Here is a 14,159-nt window from a genome sequence, read left to right on the forward strand (position 1 = left end):
AGTGAGTGGGGAAGCAGGGATGTGAGGAAGTGAGTGGTGAAGCAGGGATGTGAGGAAGTGAGTGGTGAAGCAGGGATGTGAGGACAGCGGTATAACTATGGGAAACAGAGAGGTAAATGGAGAACAGCTATGGTGTAGAACAGCTATGGTGTAAAACAGCTATGGTGTAAAACAGTTATGGTGTAAAACAGCTATGGTGTAAAACAGCTATGGTGTAAAACAGCTATGGTGTAAAACAGCTATGGTGTAAAACCGCTATGGTGTAGAACAGTTATGGTGTAAAACAGCTATGGTGTAAAACAGTTATGGTGTAGAACAGCTATGGTGTAAAACAGCTATGGTGTAAAACAGCTATGGTGTAAAACAGCTATGGTGTAAAACCGCTATGGTGTAAAACAGCTATGGTGTAAAACAGCTATGGTGTAAAACAGCTATGGTGTAAAACAGTTATGGTGTAAAACAGCTATGGTGTAAAACAGTTATGGTGTAAAACAGCTATGGTGTAAAACCGCTATGGTGTAAAACAGCTATGGTGTAAAACAGCTATGGTGTAAAACAGTTATGGTGTAAAACAGTTATGGTGTAAAACAGCTATGGTGTAAAACAGCTATGGTGTAAAACAGTTATGGTGTAAAACAGTTATGGTGTAAAACAGCTATGGTGTAAAACAGTTATGGTGTAAAACAGCTATGGTGTAAAACAGCTATGGTGTAAAACAGCTATGGTGTAAAACCGCTATGGTGTAAAACAGTTATGGTGTAAAACAGTTATGGTGTAAAACAGCTATGGTGTAGAACAGCTATGGTGTAAAACAGCTATGGTGTAGAACAGCTATGGTGTAGAACAGCTATGGTGTAAAACAGCTATGGTGTAAAACAGCTATGGTGTAAAACAGCTATGGTGTAAAACAGCTATGGTGTAAAACAGCTATGGTGTAAAACCTTTTGTGAACACGGGGTCTATTTGTTTGGATGTGGAGTGGGGGTTATGTGTAATGTCATTGTGCTCTCTTGTGCTCCTACTCTGTTGCACTTTGAACCTTTTAATCCAAATATGGATTCTGATTCCCGACAGGGACTGGATGCACAGTTGGAGGAAAACCCTGTAACCTCAGGATCTCACCACAGGCGCGATTCTAGTGTACCGTCAAACATCAATACAACTCAATGGAAACCCATTAGATGAGTCGAGGCTTGAAATCAACCCAATATGGCAACCCTAATTAACAGAACCAACATCGCTACCCGTCTTATAATGGACTGTAATGGACTTCACACAGGCCTCACTTCAATATTAACACACACAACACATGTTAAGTGACTGAGCATTCACCACGTTTGGTTCAGTGTTAGCCTCTAGGCCTCATGTTAGTGGTGATGGTTAGTGTTTAGTGTTAGTCTGTAGTGTGTGTCTTTTTACAGGTGAGATACCAGTGTTCTACTACAGCAGTATAAAGGGAGGGGAAACATCATTTATACATAATAACACATTTTAAACAGTCAGCTATGGCACATCCTCTAACCAGGAGCCTTTACATTATTAACATGCACAAGTACACACACACATACACACACACACACACACACACACGACACACACACACATACAGTACCAGGCATACACACACAAACACACCGCTGCACAGGCCTATGGGCATGAATACGCACAGACACACACACACTGAGGTTTGCTTGCAATGTTGGGCCCTTTGTGGATTCATGTGAACGGCTGCTGCCACAAGACATACATACTGGTGACAATGAGTTTACATAACTGGCACTCACAGAGGAGTAGAACCTACAAATACTGGTATTCTGCTGTCTGTGACACTCGGAGACACTGCTGGACTCCAACGTGGAGCTTTAGATCAGAAGATGAGAAGTGAAGAGAGGACTGACAGACAGATGTGAAACACTAGTTAGAACAGATCAAATGAACCCAAGATGGACCTGCTCCTTCCTGCTGACTTTCAAGAGTAGCAGGAAGGGATGGAGGAAATGAGAGGGAGATAGAGAGAGAGATGAAGATGAAGAAAAATGAGGGAGGAGAGAGAGAGAGACAGAGACAGAGAGAGAGAGATGAAGATGAAGAAAAATGAGGGAGGAGAGAGACAGAGACAGAGAGAGAGATGAAGATGAAGAAAAATGAGGGAGGAGAGAGAGAGAGACAGACAGAGAGAGAGAGAGAGAGGGGGGAGACAGAGAGAGAGAGAAGATGATAGATGAGGGTGACCAACGATGACTGATACTGGCTGTCTTCTCCTTCAGAGAGGATCACATTGCTGTGTTTTCCTTTGAAGTGTGTATATGTGTTTGTGTGTGTGTGTGTGTGTGTGTGTGTGTGTGTGTGTGTGTGAGAGAGAGAGAGAGAGAGAGAGAGTCTATGTGTGAACTGTGTGTGTGTGTATACTGTATCAGTGTGTGAGTGAGTGTGTGTGTGTTGGTGCTTGTGACTGCTGGTAGATCTGTCAAATCTCACGGTTGGTAAGTGGAGCAGAAGAGCTTTCTCATGTCCAACAGTGGAGCGTGTTCAGGAGTCACAGCCGTTTACAATAGAGGAGGAGAATGGAGGATGGAGAGACGAGGGGAGAGGTTAATAAGTGATATAGAGATTTTATAATGATTTTATAAGATAATGATGATGGGCAGCGGTAGGGTTGGGCGGTATGCAGATATTCATACCGTCGTACCGTTTCTGTACCATACCGGAGCATACGGTATTACCGGAGGTGCACACAAGGGGTGCTATTTCAACCCAAATTATTATTATATCTGTTTTTTTAACGCACCAAACAATTTAGGCAACAGGGACCTTGATCCAGGAAGGGATTGAATGTCTCTGCTGTAACCTAGAAGCTTGATCTTGACATGTAGCCACCTAGCTAGCAAGTCATCAAACCAAATCCAAAGCTGGGTGTCATTTATTTGACACATCTTATTTTCCTTATAGATATACTTAACTTAGAACAGATCAACACATATACCACTATAAGCAGTGGTATAGCACACACCCATGCCAAAATAAATAAATAAATAAAATAAATGTAAACAAAGTGTTCCACAGGGATGCTGGCCCATGTTGACTCCAATGCTTCCCACAGTTGTGTCAAGTTGGCTGGATGTCCTTTGGGTGGTGGACCATTTTTGATACACACAGGAAACTGTTGAGTGTGAAAAACCCAGTAGCGCTGCAGTTCTTGACACAAACCTGTACTTTTTGGGATTCTGTGCATATTGTTTTGTATTGCTAGTTATTATTAGCATCTGCAAACCTATGCAAGTGACAACAATGAACTTTGATTTGATATTTCCCTATTGTTCGTTACACATCGTCATCTCACGGTATACACATGCATGCGTGTGTGTGTGTGTGTGTGTGTGTGTGTGTGCGTGCGTGCGTGCGTGTGTGTGATGGGGTCCCGATGCATACAGTTAGTGCCTTATATATTCTATATAAAAACGTTTGTAATAACATACAGTTGAAGTCAGAAGTTTACATTCACTTAGACTGGAGTAATTAAAACTAGTTTTTGAACCACCCCACAAATGTCTTGTTAACAAACTATAGTTTTGGCAAGTCGGTTAGGACATCTACTTTGTGCATGACACAAGTCATTTTTCCCACAATTGTTTACAGACAGATTATTTCACTTTAAAAAAATTAATTTATTTTTTATTTTTTTTACCTTTATTTACTAGGCAAATTCTTGTTTTCAATGACAGCCTAGGAACAGTGGGTTAACTGCCTGTTCAGAGGCAGAACGACAGATTTGTACCTTTTCAGCTCGGGGATTTGAACTTGCAACCTTTCGGTTACTAGTCCAACGCTCTAACCTCTAGGCTACCCCTCTAGGCTACCCTGCCGCCCCTATAATTCACTGTATCACAATTCCAGTTGGTCAGAAGTTTACGTACACTAAGTTTACTGTGCCTTTAAACAGCTTGGAAAATTCCCAAAAATGATGTCATGGCTTTAGAAGCTTCTGATTAAGGCTAATTGACATCATTTGAGTCAATTGGAGGTGTACCAGTGGATGTATTTCAAGGCCTACCTTCAAACTCAGTGCTTATTTGCTTGACATCATTGGAAAATCAAAAGAAATCAGCCAAGACCTCAGAAAAAAAATGTAGACCTGCACAAGTCTGGTTCATCCTTGGGAGCAATTTACAAACACCTGAAGGTACCACGTTCATCTGTACAAACAATAGTACGCAAGTATAAACACCATGGGACCACGCAGCCGTCATACCGCTCAGGAAGGAGACGCGTTCTGTCTCCTAGAGATGAACGTACTTTGGTGCAAAAAGTGCAAATCAATCCCAGAACTCCAGCAAAGGACCTTGTGAAGATGCTGGAGGAAAGTATTTATATCCACAGTAAAACAAGTCCTATATCGGCATAACCTGAAAGGCCGCTCAGCAAGGAAGAAGCCACTGCTCCAAAATCACCACAAAAAAAGCCAGACTACAGTTTGCAACTGCACATGGGGACAAAGATCGTACTTTTTGGAGAAATGTCCTCTGGTCTGATGAAACAAAAATAGAACTGTTTGGCCATAATGACCATCGTTATGTTTGGAGGAAAAAGGGGGAGGCTTGCAAGCCGAAGAACACCATCCCAACCGTGAAGCATGGGGGTGGCAGCATCATGTTGTGGGGGTGCTTTGCTGCAGGAGGGACTGGTGCACTTCACAATATACATGGCATCATGAGAACGAAAATTAAGTGGATATACTGAAGCAACATCTCAAGACATCAGTCAGGAAATTAAAGCTTGTTTGCAAATGGGTCAATGACCTCAAGCATACTTCCAAAGTTGTGGCAAAATGGCTTAAGGACAACAAAGTCAAGGTATAGCCCTGACCGCAATCCTATAGAAAATTTGTGGGCAGAACTGAAAAAGTGTGTTCAAGCAAGGAGGCCTACAAACCTGACTCAGTTACACCAGCTCTGTCAGGAGGAATGGGCCAAAATTCACCCAACTTATTGTGGAAAACTTGTGGAATTCTACCCGAAACGTTTGACCCAAGTTAAACAATTTAAAGGCAATGCTACCAAATACTATTTGAGTGTATGTACATTTCTGACCCACTGGGAATGTGATGGAAGAAATATAAGCCCAAATAAATCATTCTGTCTAATATTATTTTGACATTTCACATTCTTAAAATAAAGTGGTGATCCTAACTGACCTAAGACAGGGAATTTTTACAAGATTAAATGATAGAAATTGTGAAAAACTGAGTTTAAATGCGTTTGGCTAAGGTCTATGTAAACTTCCGACTTCAACTGTACATGGCATAGAGTCTCACAAACCAGTCCTAGTGTTACCATGACGATTTAGCTTCCTACCCACACTCTCTCTTGCTCTTCCTTCTCTCTCATCCTTCTTTTATTCTCTCTTTCATTCCTGCCTGGGCAGACTTCCCGGTCGCTTTGTGGAGAATCTAGGTTATAGTCCAGACCATTTCTCCCCTTCCATCTCTCTCTTTCTACTCCATTTCATATGATCTCCCTCTCTCTTTCTACTCCATTTCATATGATCTCCCTCTCTCTTTCTATTCCATTTCATATTATCTCCCTCTCTCTTTCTATTCCATTTCATATGATCTCCCTCTCTCTTTCTACTCCATTTCATATGATCTCCCTCTCTCTTTCTATTCCATTTCATATGATCTCCCTCTCTCTTTCTACTCCATTTCATATGATCTCCCTCTCTCTTTCTATTCCATTTCATATGATTTTCCTCTCTCTTTCTACTCCATTTCATATGATCTCCCTCTCTCTTTCTACTCCATTTCATATGATCTCCCTCTCTTTCTACTCCATTTCAAATCTCCCTCTTTTTCTATTCCATTTCATATGATCTCCCTCTCTCTTTCTATTCCATTTCATATGATCTCCCTCTCTCTTTCTACTCCATTTCATATGATCTCCCTCTCTCTTTCTACTCCATTTCATATGATCTCCCTCTCTCTTTCTATTCCATTTCATATGATCTCCCTCTCTCTTTCTGTCCTTCCCTCTCTTTCTATCCCTATTTTTTTCTCCTCGCAGTTCAACAAAATCCTGTTTAGTTGGACAAAGACACACAGACAGAGACACAGATAGAGACACAGACAGACAGACAGACAGACAGACAGACAGACAGACAGACAGACAGACAGACAGACAGACAGACAGACAGACAGACAGACAGACAGACAGACAGACAGACAGACAGACAGACAGACAGACAGACAGACAGACAGACAGACAGACAGACAGAGGGTAGTCTACTCTCTCTCACCTATTTTTCTTTATATTGGGAGGAACCAATCTCAATATCCAGGTCCCATTCAGTGGGACCGAGACAGAGGGGAAGGGTGTTGATGTGACACCACCACTATCCTCTGTCCTCTGGCTGCGTCCTAAATGTCACCCTTTTCCCGACATATATAGTGCACTACTTTTGCCCAGGGCCCATACCAAAAGTAGTGCACTATATAAAAGTAGTGCACTATATATGGAATAGGGTGCCATTTGGGACACAATCTATGTATGGTTATCAGCAGCAGCAGCTCTATCTGCCTGTCAGGATCCATTCCATAATTCAGGAGGAGAAGGGGACTTCCTACGGCTTGACTGACAGGCAACACAAACACACAAACAACAAGCCTCTCTTTCTCTCTTGCTCTCTTTCTCTCTCCCTCCCCCTCTATCATTCTCTGTCGTTCTTCCTCTTTCCTACTTTCTTCTTTCCTCCCCCTCTAGTCTCTTTTCTCTTTATATCACCCTCTAAACTCCCTCTCTCTCTCTGCTCTCTATCCTTCTCCTCTTTCTCTCCCAGTCTTCCCCTCTTCTCTCTGTCTTCCCCCTTTCCTCTCTACTGTCTCTCTCTTTTTCTCCTTTCGCTACCTCGCCCTCTCTCCCTCTCCATAATGTTCCAAGGGCTTAGCAGCAGAACAGAGAACAGCTCTTCAGGGCACCAGTATTTAGCATTAGGTATGTGTGCGGGTGTGTGTGTGTGACCCAGATATTTACAAAGTTTCTAAAATAGCTCTTCAACTTCAAGCTGAGTTCCCATTCACCACGTCCCCTCCTATAGGGCACGTGTATTATATGTAGGGTATTTTCAGACTTTATTGAACAGACAACGAGGATAACAGCGTGGAAAGATAGACGTCGTGTCAAAAGGCAGTAGGCCGGGGTTTAAACCTACTGTATGCCGACACCGTAGACGTGTACTGGAGGCTGCGGCATTACCACTACACCAGCCAGACTACTTCCACATTCTATACATGGCTAACATGACCAAACGTTAATACTGTTGAGCAGACGATCAATTCAAATGTTAAACTGGTAAGTGCTTGTAACTCAACCCTCTCATTGTGTAGGTCCAGGGGTGGCTTGTCACATACAACACAATACACACACACACACACACACACACACACACACACACACACACACACACACACACACACACACACACTCACACAGACACACACACATGTAATTAGCCACCGGGGCTTACAGTCCAGATATGGTATAAGTAGTGCTTCCAACTGCAGTGTTGCCATGTAGATGGCTACTGTAATTACTACTAGAGGCTGAGTGGTGTGTGTGTGTGTGTGTGTTGGCCAGAATTGTGCCCCACTTAGCCTTGGCATTCCCAATGGCTCTCATAATGTGTAGATCCTCCACACACACACACACACACCTGCATACACACACCTGCACACCTGCACACACACACACACACACACACTGGTGGTGAGATGTATCCGTCACACAGAATGTAACCCATTTCCGTAGCTGGAAGTGAAGGATGCTATAGCTGCCTGCTGTCCGCCCACACACACCAGACTACAGAGCCCTGTGATGTGCAGAGATGTTCTCTCTCGTATACGGATAGATAGAGGCAGACACGTATTCCCACACACGCAAGCAGGTAGTTGCGCACACACACTTGCATGGATGCACATATACAGTAAAACACACTTAACATGCTGTACAGATTCACTGTCTCTCACAAATACTGTCATCTCCACATAGACAAGCACAAACACACCCACCCACCCACCCACCCATCTATCCATTTATACTGAACAAAAATATAAACGCATCATGCAACAATTTCAAAGATTTTACTGAGTTACAGTTCATATAAGGGAATCAGTCAATTGAAATAAATTGAATAGGCCCTAATCTATGAATTTCACATGGCTTGGCAATGCAGATATTCATAGTTAGTCATCTGTTAGTCACAGATACCTTAAAAAAAGTTAGGGTCGTGGATCAGAAAACCAGTCAGTATCTGGTGTGACCACCGTTTGCCTCATGCAGCGCAGCACATCTCCTTCTCATAGAGTTGATCAGGCTGTTGATTGTGGCCTGTGGAATGTTGTCCCACTCCTCTTCAATGGCTGGATATCGGCGGGAACTGGAACACGCTTTCGTACATGTTGATCCAGAGCATCCCGAACATGCTCAATGGGTGACATGTCTGGTGAGTATACAGGCCATGGAAGAACTGGGGCATTTTCAGCTTCTAAGAATTGTGTACAGGTCCTCGTGACATGAGGCAGTGCATTATCATGCTGAAACATGAGGTGATGGCGGTCCCGGTATCTCTGAGCATTCAGATTGTCATCGATAAAATGCAAATGTGTTTGTTCTCTGTAGATTATGCCAAATTCTCTAGCACAACGTTGGAGGCGGCTTATGGTAGAGAAATTATCTGGCAACAGCTCTGGTGGACATTCCTGCAGTCAACATGCCAATTGCACGCTCCCTCAAAACTTGGGAAATCTGGGGCATTGTGTTGTGTGACAATACTGCACATTTTAGAGTGACCTTTTATTGTCCCAAGCACAAGGTGCACCTGTGAATGTCATGCTGTTTAATCAGCTTCTTGTTATGCCACACCTGTCAGGTGGATGGATTATCTTGGCAAAGGAGAAATGCTCACTAACAGGGATGTACACAAATTTGTGCCCAAAAATAGACAGAAATAAGCTTTTTGTGGTGATGGGTATTTTTATTTTAGCTCATGAAACATGGGACCAACACTTTACATGCGTTGCGTTTATATTATTGTTCAGTGTACATACAATCTAATGTCCAAAGCCAGAGATTGCAGAAGTTCCAGTTTCAGTGCAACTTATGGCTTCAATAAGCAGTAAGGCGCGTGTCCAGTCCCTTGCCCACCCCTGCAACACTCAGCCACAGTCCACCACTGTTAATATCAAACCCTTAATGTACTGGGCTCAGAGCTAAAGCCTTAATGAAGTGATAGGAGTGGACTGAAGTAGAGCATAGAGACCAGCCTGGAGGGGAAGGTCAAGGGTCAGCTCTGTCTATGGGGTTCACTTCTACTCGTACAATGTATAATTTATACTATAATGTACTGTAGTGTCTAATACTCATCCACGCACACTGTAGATATGTGAATGCATTGACATCCCATGGGAACACACACACATACCATGCACGCTGACGCCACACACACACACACACACACACACACACACACACTCACCACATATGATGCTGCTACTGTCTATTATCTATCCTGTTGCCTAGTCACTTTACCCCTCCCTATATGTACATATCTACCTCAGTTACCTCGTATTCCTGCACATCGACTCGCTGCTGCTACTCCCTGTATATAGACATTATTATTTTGACTCATTATTGTCATTCGCTATTCACTGTGTATTTATTCCACATGTCACTATTTGTATATACTGTATATATATTTGTATATAAGAAAATATATCTTATATATATATATATTTATCTTTAACTCTGCATTGTTGGAAAAGGGCCCATAAGTAAGCATTTCCCTGGTAGTCTACACCTGATGTTTATGAAGCATTTGACAAATTCAATTTCATTTGAAAGCATATGTATGTCAGTCTGTGTGGGAAGAAACCTCTGATATTATATTATATACACACATTCTGCATACTCACTGACACATGCTGCATACCCACTGACACACATGCTGCATACCCACTGACACACATTCTGCATACTCACTGACACACATTCTGCATACTCACTGACACACATGCTGCATACTCACTGACATATGCTGCATACTCACTGACACACATGCTGCATACTCACTGACACACATTCTGCATACTCACTGACACATGCTGCATACTCACTGACACACAGGCTGCATACTCACTGACACACATGCTACATTCTCACTGACACACATTCTGCACACTCACTGACATACATGCTGCATACCCACTGACATACATGCTGCATACTCACTGACACATGCTGCATACTCACTGACACACATTCTGCATACTCACTGACACACATTCTGCATACTCACTGACACATTCTGCATACTCACTGACACACATGCTGCATACTCACTGACACACATGCTGCATACTCACTGACACACATGCTGCATACTCACTGACACATGCTGCATACTCACTGACACACATTCTGCATACTCACTGACACATGCTGCATACTCACTGACACATGCTGCATACTCACTGACACACATGCTGCATACTCACTGACACACATTCTGCATACTCACTGACATACATGCTGCATACTCACTGACATACATGCTGCATACCCACTGACATACATGCTGCATACCCACTGACACATGCTGCATACCCCCTGACACACAACTTGCTCAACATAAAGTGTATGCTGCACACATTGAGTTCAATAGATACAACAAATATATGCATTATTCCTCCAAAGAATGTTAGTAACACATGGATGCACACCCACACAACTCCATCCAAACACCACGTGTGTGACGCTACGCCAGGTGTGTGTGTGTGTGTCTGTAGGCTACTCCAGTCCAGTCTTACCGTGACAGTAGGGATAGCGGTGACCAGAGAGTAGACAAGTGCCGGCGGCGCCTTGCTGTCGTCCTCGGGTCCGGGGTACGGTTTGGAGAACGTCTTGTCGAAACAGAAGAACCCTTGGACGTGAACGGGGAACGTGTCTGTGTACTCAAAGTAGTACGCCAGGAGAACCGTCCCAGCCATGATCACCAGCTGGAAATAGAACATGGTTCTAGGTTTAGAAAGAAGGGAAGAGAACCGAAGAGAACAGAAGAGAACCGAAGGATAGTAAGGTGGATGGGAAAACAAAAAGAAGCTATTGATGAGAAAAAGGAGAGAGGAGAAGGAGGCGATTCCTTTTTGACCGTGGTGACATATGCTTCCGGAGTGTGTAGAATGAAAGAGAGCAAAAGAGGACAGAGAGAGAGAGAGAGAGATAGACAGATAGATAGAGAGAGAAACAGAAGGAGAAAGAGCGAAACAGAGAGAGAGAAACAGAGATAATGAGAGAGAGAGAAACAGAGAGAGAGAAACAGAGATAATGAGAGAGAGAGAAACAGAGAGAGAAACAGAGAGAGAAACGGAGAGAGAGAGAGAAACAGAGATAATGAGAGAGAGAAACAGAGAGAGAGAAACAAGAGAGAGAGAATACACAGAGACCGAGGAAGAGAGAGAAACAGAGATAATGAGAGAGAGAAACAGAGAGAGAGAAAGAGGGAGAGAAAATTAAGAGGATAGAGAGAGAGACATACACAGAGACCGAGGAAGAGAGAGAAAGAGAGAGAGAGAGAGAGAGAGAGAGAGAGACAGAGAGAGAGAGAGAGAGACAGAGACAGAGTCTGAAGGATGAGGGTAAAAGAAAGAAACAGAAAATTAAGAAAGATGCTGCTGTTCTGTAAAGGGGAAAAAAAGAAATGAAATTACAGTGGAAGTGTGAGAGAGAAAAGAGGCAGAGAGAGAGAGAGAAATAGGTGGGAAGAGCAAGGAGGATGCAAGCATGGGAGGGAGGGAAAGGGGGTGTGTGTATGTGTGTGTGTGTGTGTGTGAGACGCTGGTGTGCTGTCGATCACATGCACTGTCTGCATGAGTGGTAGTGTGCCGTACACTAGAGCGAGAGGTGATTCACAAAAACATATTTGGAGACTGCAACATCTGTTAGCACGTTATCATGAATATGTCTGCGTGTGTGTGTGTTTGTGTGTGTGTTCAAGAAACACTGGACATGTGCATGTGTGAATGAATTGTACACATTCATTGACTGTGTTTCTTGTCTGTGTGTGTGGGTGGGCTCAGCAGGTGTGTGTATTTATAGACTGTTTATAACCATACATCCATATTGTCCTGTGGAGCTTTCTCTCCTCTGCTGTCTATCTGTGGGAGGTAAAGCTCTTTGAACTGTGGGTCCATTGTGAATCAATATGGGTTTTGTGTGAGTGTGTGTGTACATACTTCTGCTACAACGGCACATCCCTGCAGGGCTCCAACCATCATGTCAAGAGCAAAGTCATTGGGGACAACACACACACACACACACACACACACACACACACACACACACACACACACACACACACACACACACACACACACACACACACACACACACACACACACACACACACACACACACACACACACACACACACACACACACACACACACACACACACACACACACACACACGGCAAAGCATCTAGCAGCAGTCAGCCCAGTAGTTTATTTATAGATGCACACATCAAGCTACGTGTATCTCCTCCTCTCCATACGCTGCTCTGGGATGCACGCCGCATCCTGATCATCCCTCTTTCTCTATGTAGCTGCTCAGAAACATTATGTACCAATAAAGAGAAACATTTTCAGGAGACATTCTCCCATCGACCAAAGCTCAGCGTTCAACACCATAGTGCCTCCAGGCTCATCACTAAGCTCAAGACCCTGGGTCTGAACATCTCCCTCTGCAACTGGATCCTGATTTCCTGACGGCAACAACACATCCGCCACGCTGTCACTCAACACAGGGCCCTCTTAGGGGTGCATGCTTAGTCCCCTCCTGTACTCCCTGTTCACCCATTACTCCGTGGCCGCGCATGACTCCAACACCATCATTAAGTTTGCTGACGACACCACGGTGGTGGGCCTGGTCACCGATGACGATGAGACAGCCTACAGGGACCTGGCAGTGTGGACAACAACCTCTCCCTCAGCCTCTGCCTCCATGTCAGCAAGACAAAGGAGCTGATTGTGGACTACAGGAAACGGAGGGCTGAGCACATCGCCATCCACATCGACAGGGTTGTAGTGGAGCAGGTCAAGGTCCTCGGTGGCTACATGGTGAATTATCATGGTCCACACACACCAACACTGGCATGAAGAAGGCACAAAGTTCCTCGGTGGCTACATGGTGAATTATCATGGTCCACACACACCAACACTGGCATGAAGAAGGCACAAAGTTCCTCGGTGGCTACATGGTGAATTATCATGGTCGCACACACCAACACAGACATGAAGAAGGCACAATGTTCCTCGGTGGCTACATGGTGAATTATCATGGTCCACACACACCAACACAGACATGAAGAAGGTTCAAAGTTCCTTGTGGCTACATGGTGAATTATCATGGTCCGCACACACCAACACAGACATGAAGAAGGCACAACAGCGCCTCTTCCTCCTCAGGAGGCTGAAAAGATTTGTAACGTGCCCTCAGATGTTCAAAAACTTCTACAGCTGCACCATTAAGAGCATCATGATTGGCTGCATCACTGCTAGGTATGGCAACAGCTCGGCATCCGACCACAAGGTGCTTCAGAGGGTAGTGCGTACAGCCCAGTACATCACTGGGGCTGAGCTCCCTGTCATCTTGGACCTCTGTACCAGGTGGTGTCAGAGGAAGGGCCTAAAAATGGTCAAAGACTTCAGCCACCCAAGTCACAGTCTGTTCTCTGTACTGTCTGGGATGATGGTGTTGATGTGAGCCATGAGCAGCCTTTAAAAGCATTTCATGGCTACATATGTGAGCTCTACGGGGCGATCGTCATTTAACCTCTTGCCTCTAGTTGGGACATTCTGAAATGCAAATGTGCTACGCTAAATGCTAATAGTATTAGTTAAAACTCAAAAGTTCATTAAAATACACATGCAGGGTATCAAATTAAAGCTACACTCGTTGTGAATCCAGGCAACAAGTCAGATTTTTAAAATGCTTTTCGGCGACAGCATGAGAAGCTATTATCTGATAGCATGCACCAATACACTACAACAGAAAAGCACAGCAGGGGACGTAAACAAAATAATTAGCATTTCGGCGTTACACAAACCGCACAATAA

The 14,159-nt window shown here is 43.9% G+C and overlaps 1 protein-coding gene across 2 annotated transcripts in view; it reads right to left on the bottom strand.

Moving 5' to 3' along the window:
- The window catches only part of LOC115121920 (phospholipid phosphatase-related protein type 2-like), a 61,491-nt gene that overhangs the window by 22,420 nt on the left and 24,912 nt on the right, over positions 1-14,159 (bottom strand). For both annotated transcript variants that reach the window (XM_065001401.1, XM_065001402.1), the window contains exon 5: positions 10,853-11,041. In XM_065001401.1, coding sequence (XP_064857473.1) covers positions 10,853-11,041 — 189 coding nt within the window. The remainder of the gene's footprint in view (positions 1-10,852; positions 11,042-14,159) is intronic.

Source organism: Oncorhynchus nerka, linkage group LG15, assembly GCF_034236695.1.
Source record: "Oncorhynchus nerka isolate Pitt River linkage group LG15, Oner_Uvic_2.0, whole genome shotgun sequence".
NCBI classification, from domain to species: Eukaryota; Metazoa; Chordata; class Actinopteri; order Salmoniformes; family Salmonidae; genus Oncorhynchus; species Oncorhynchus nerka.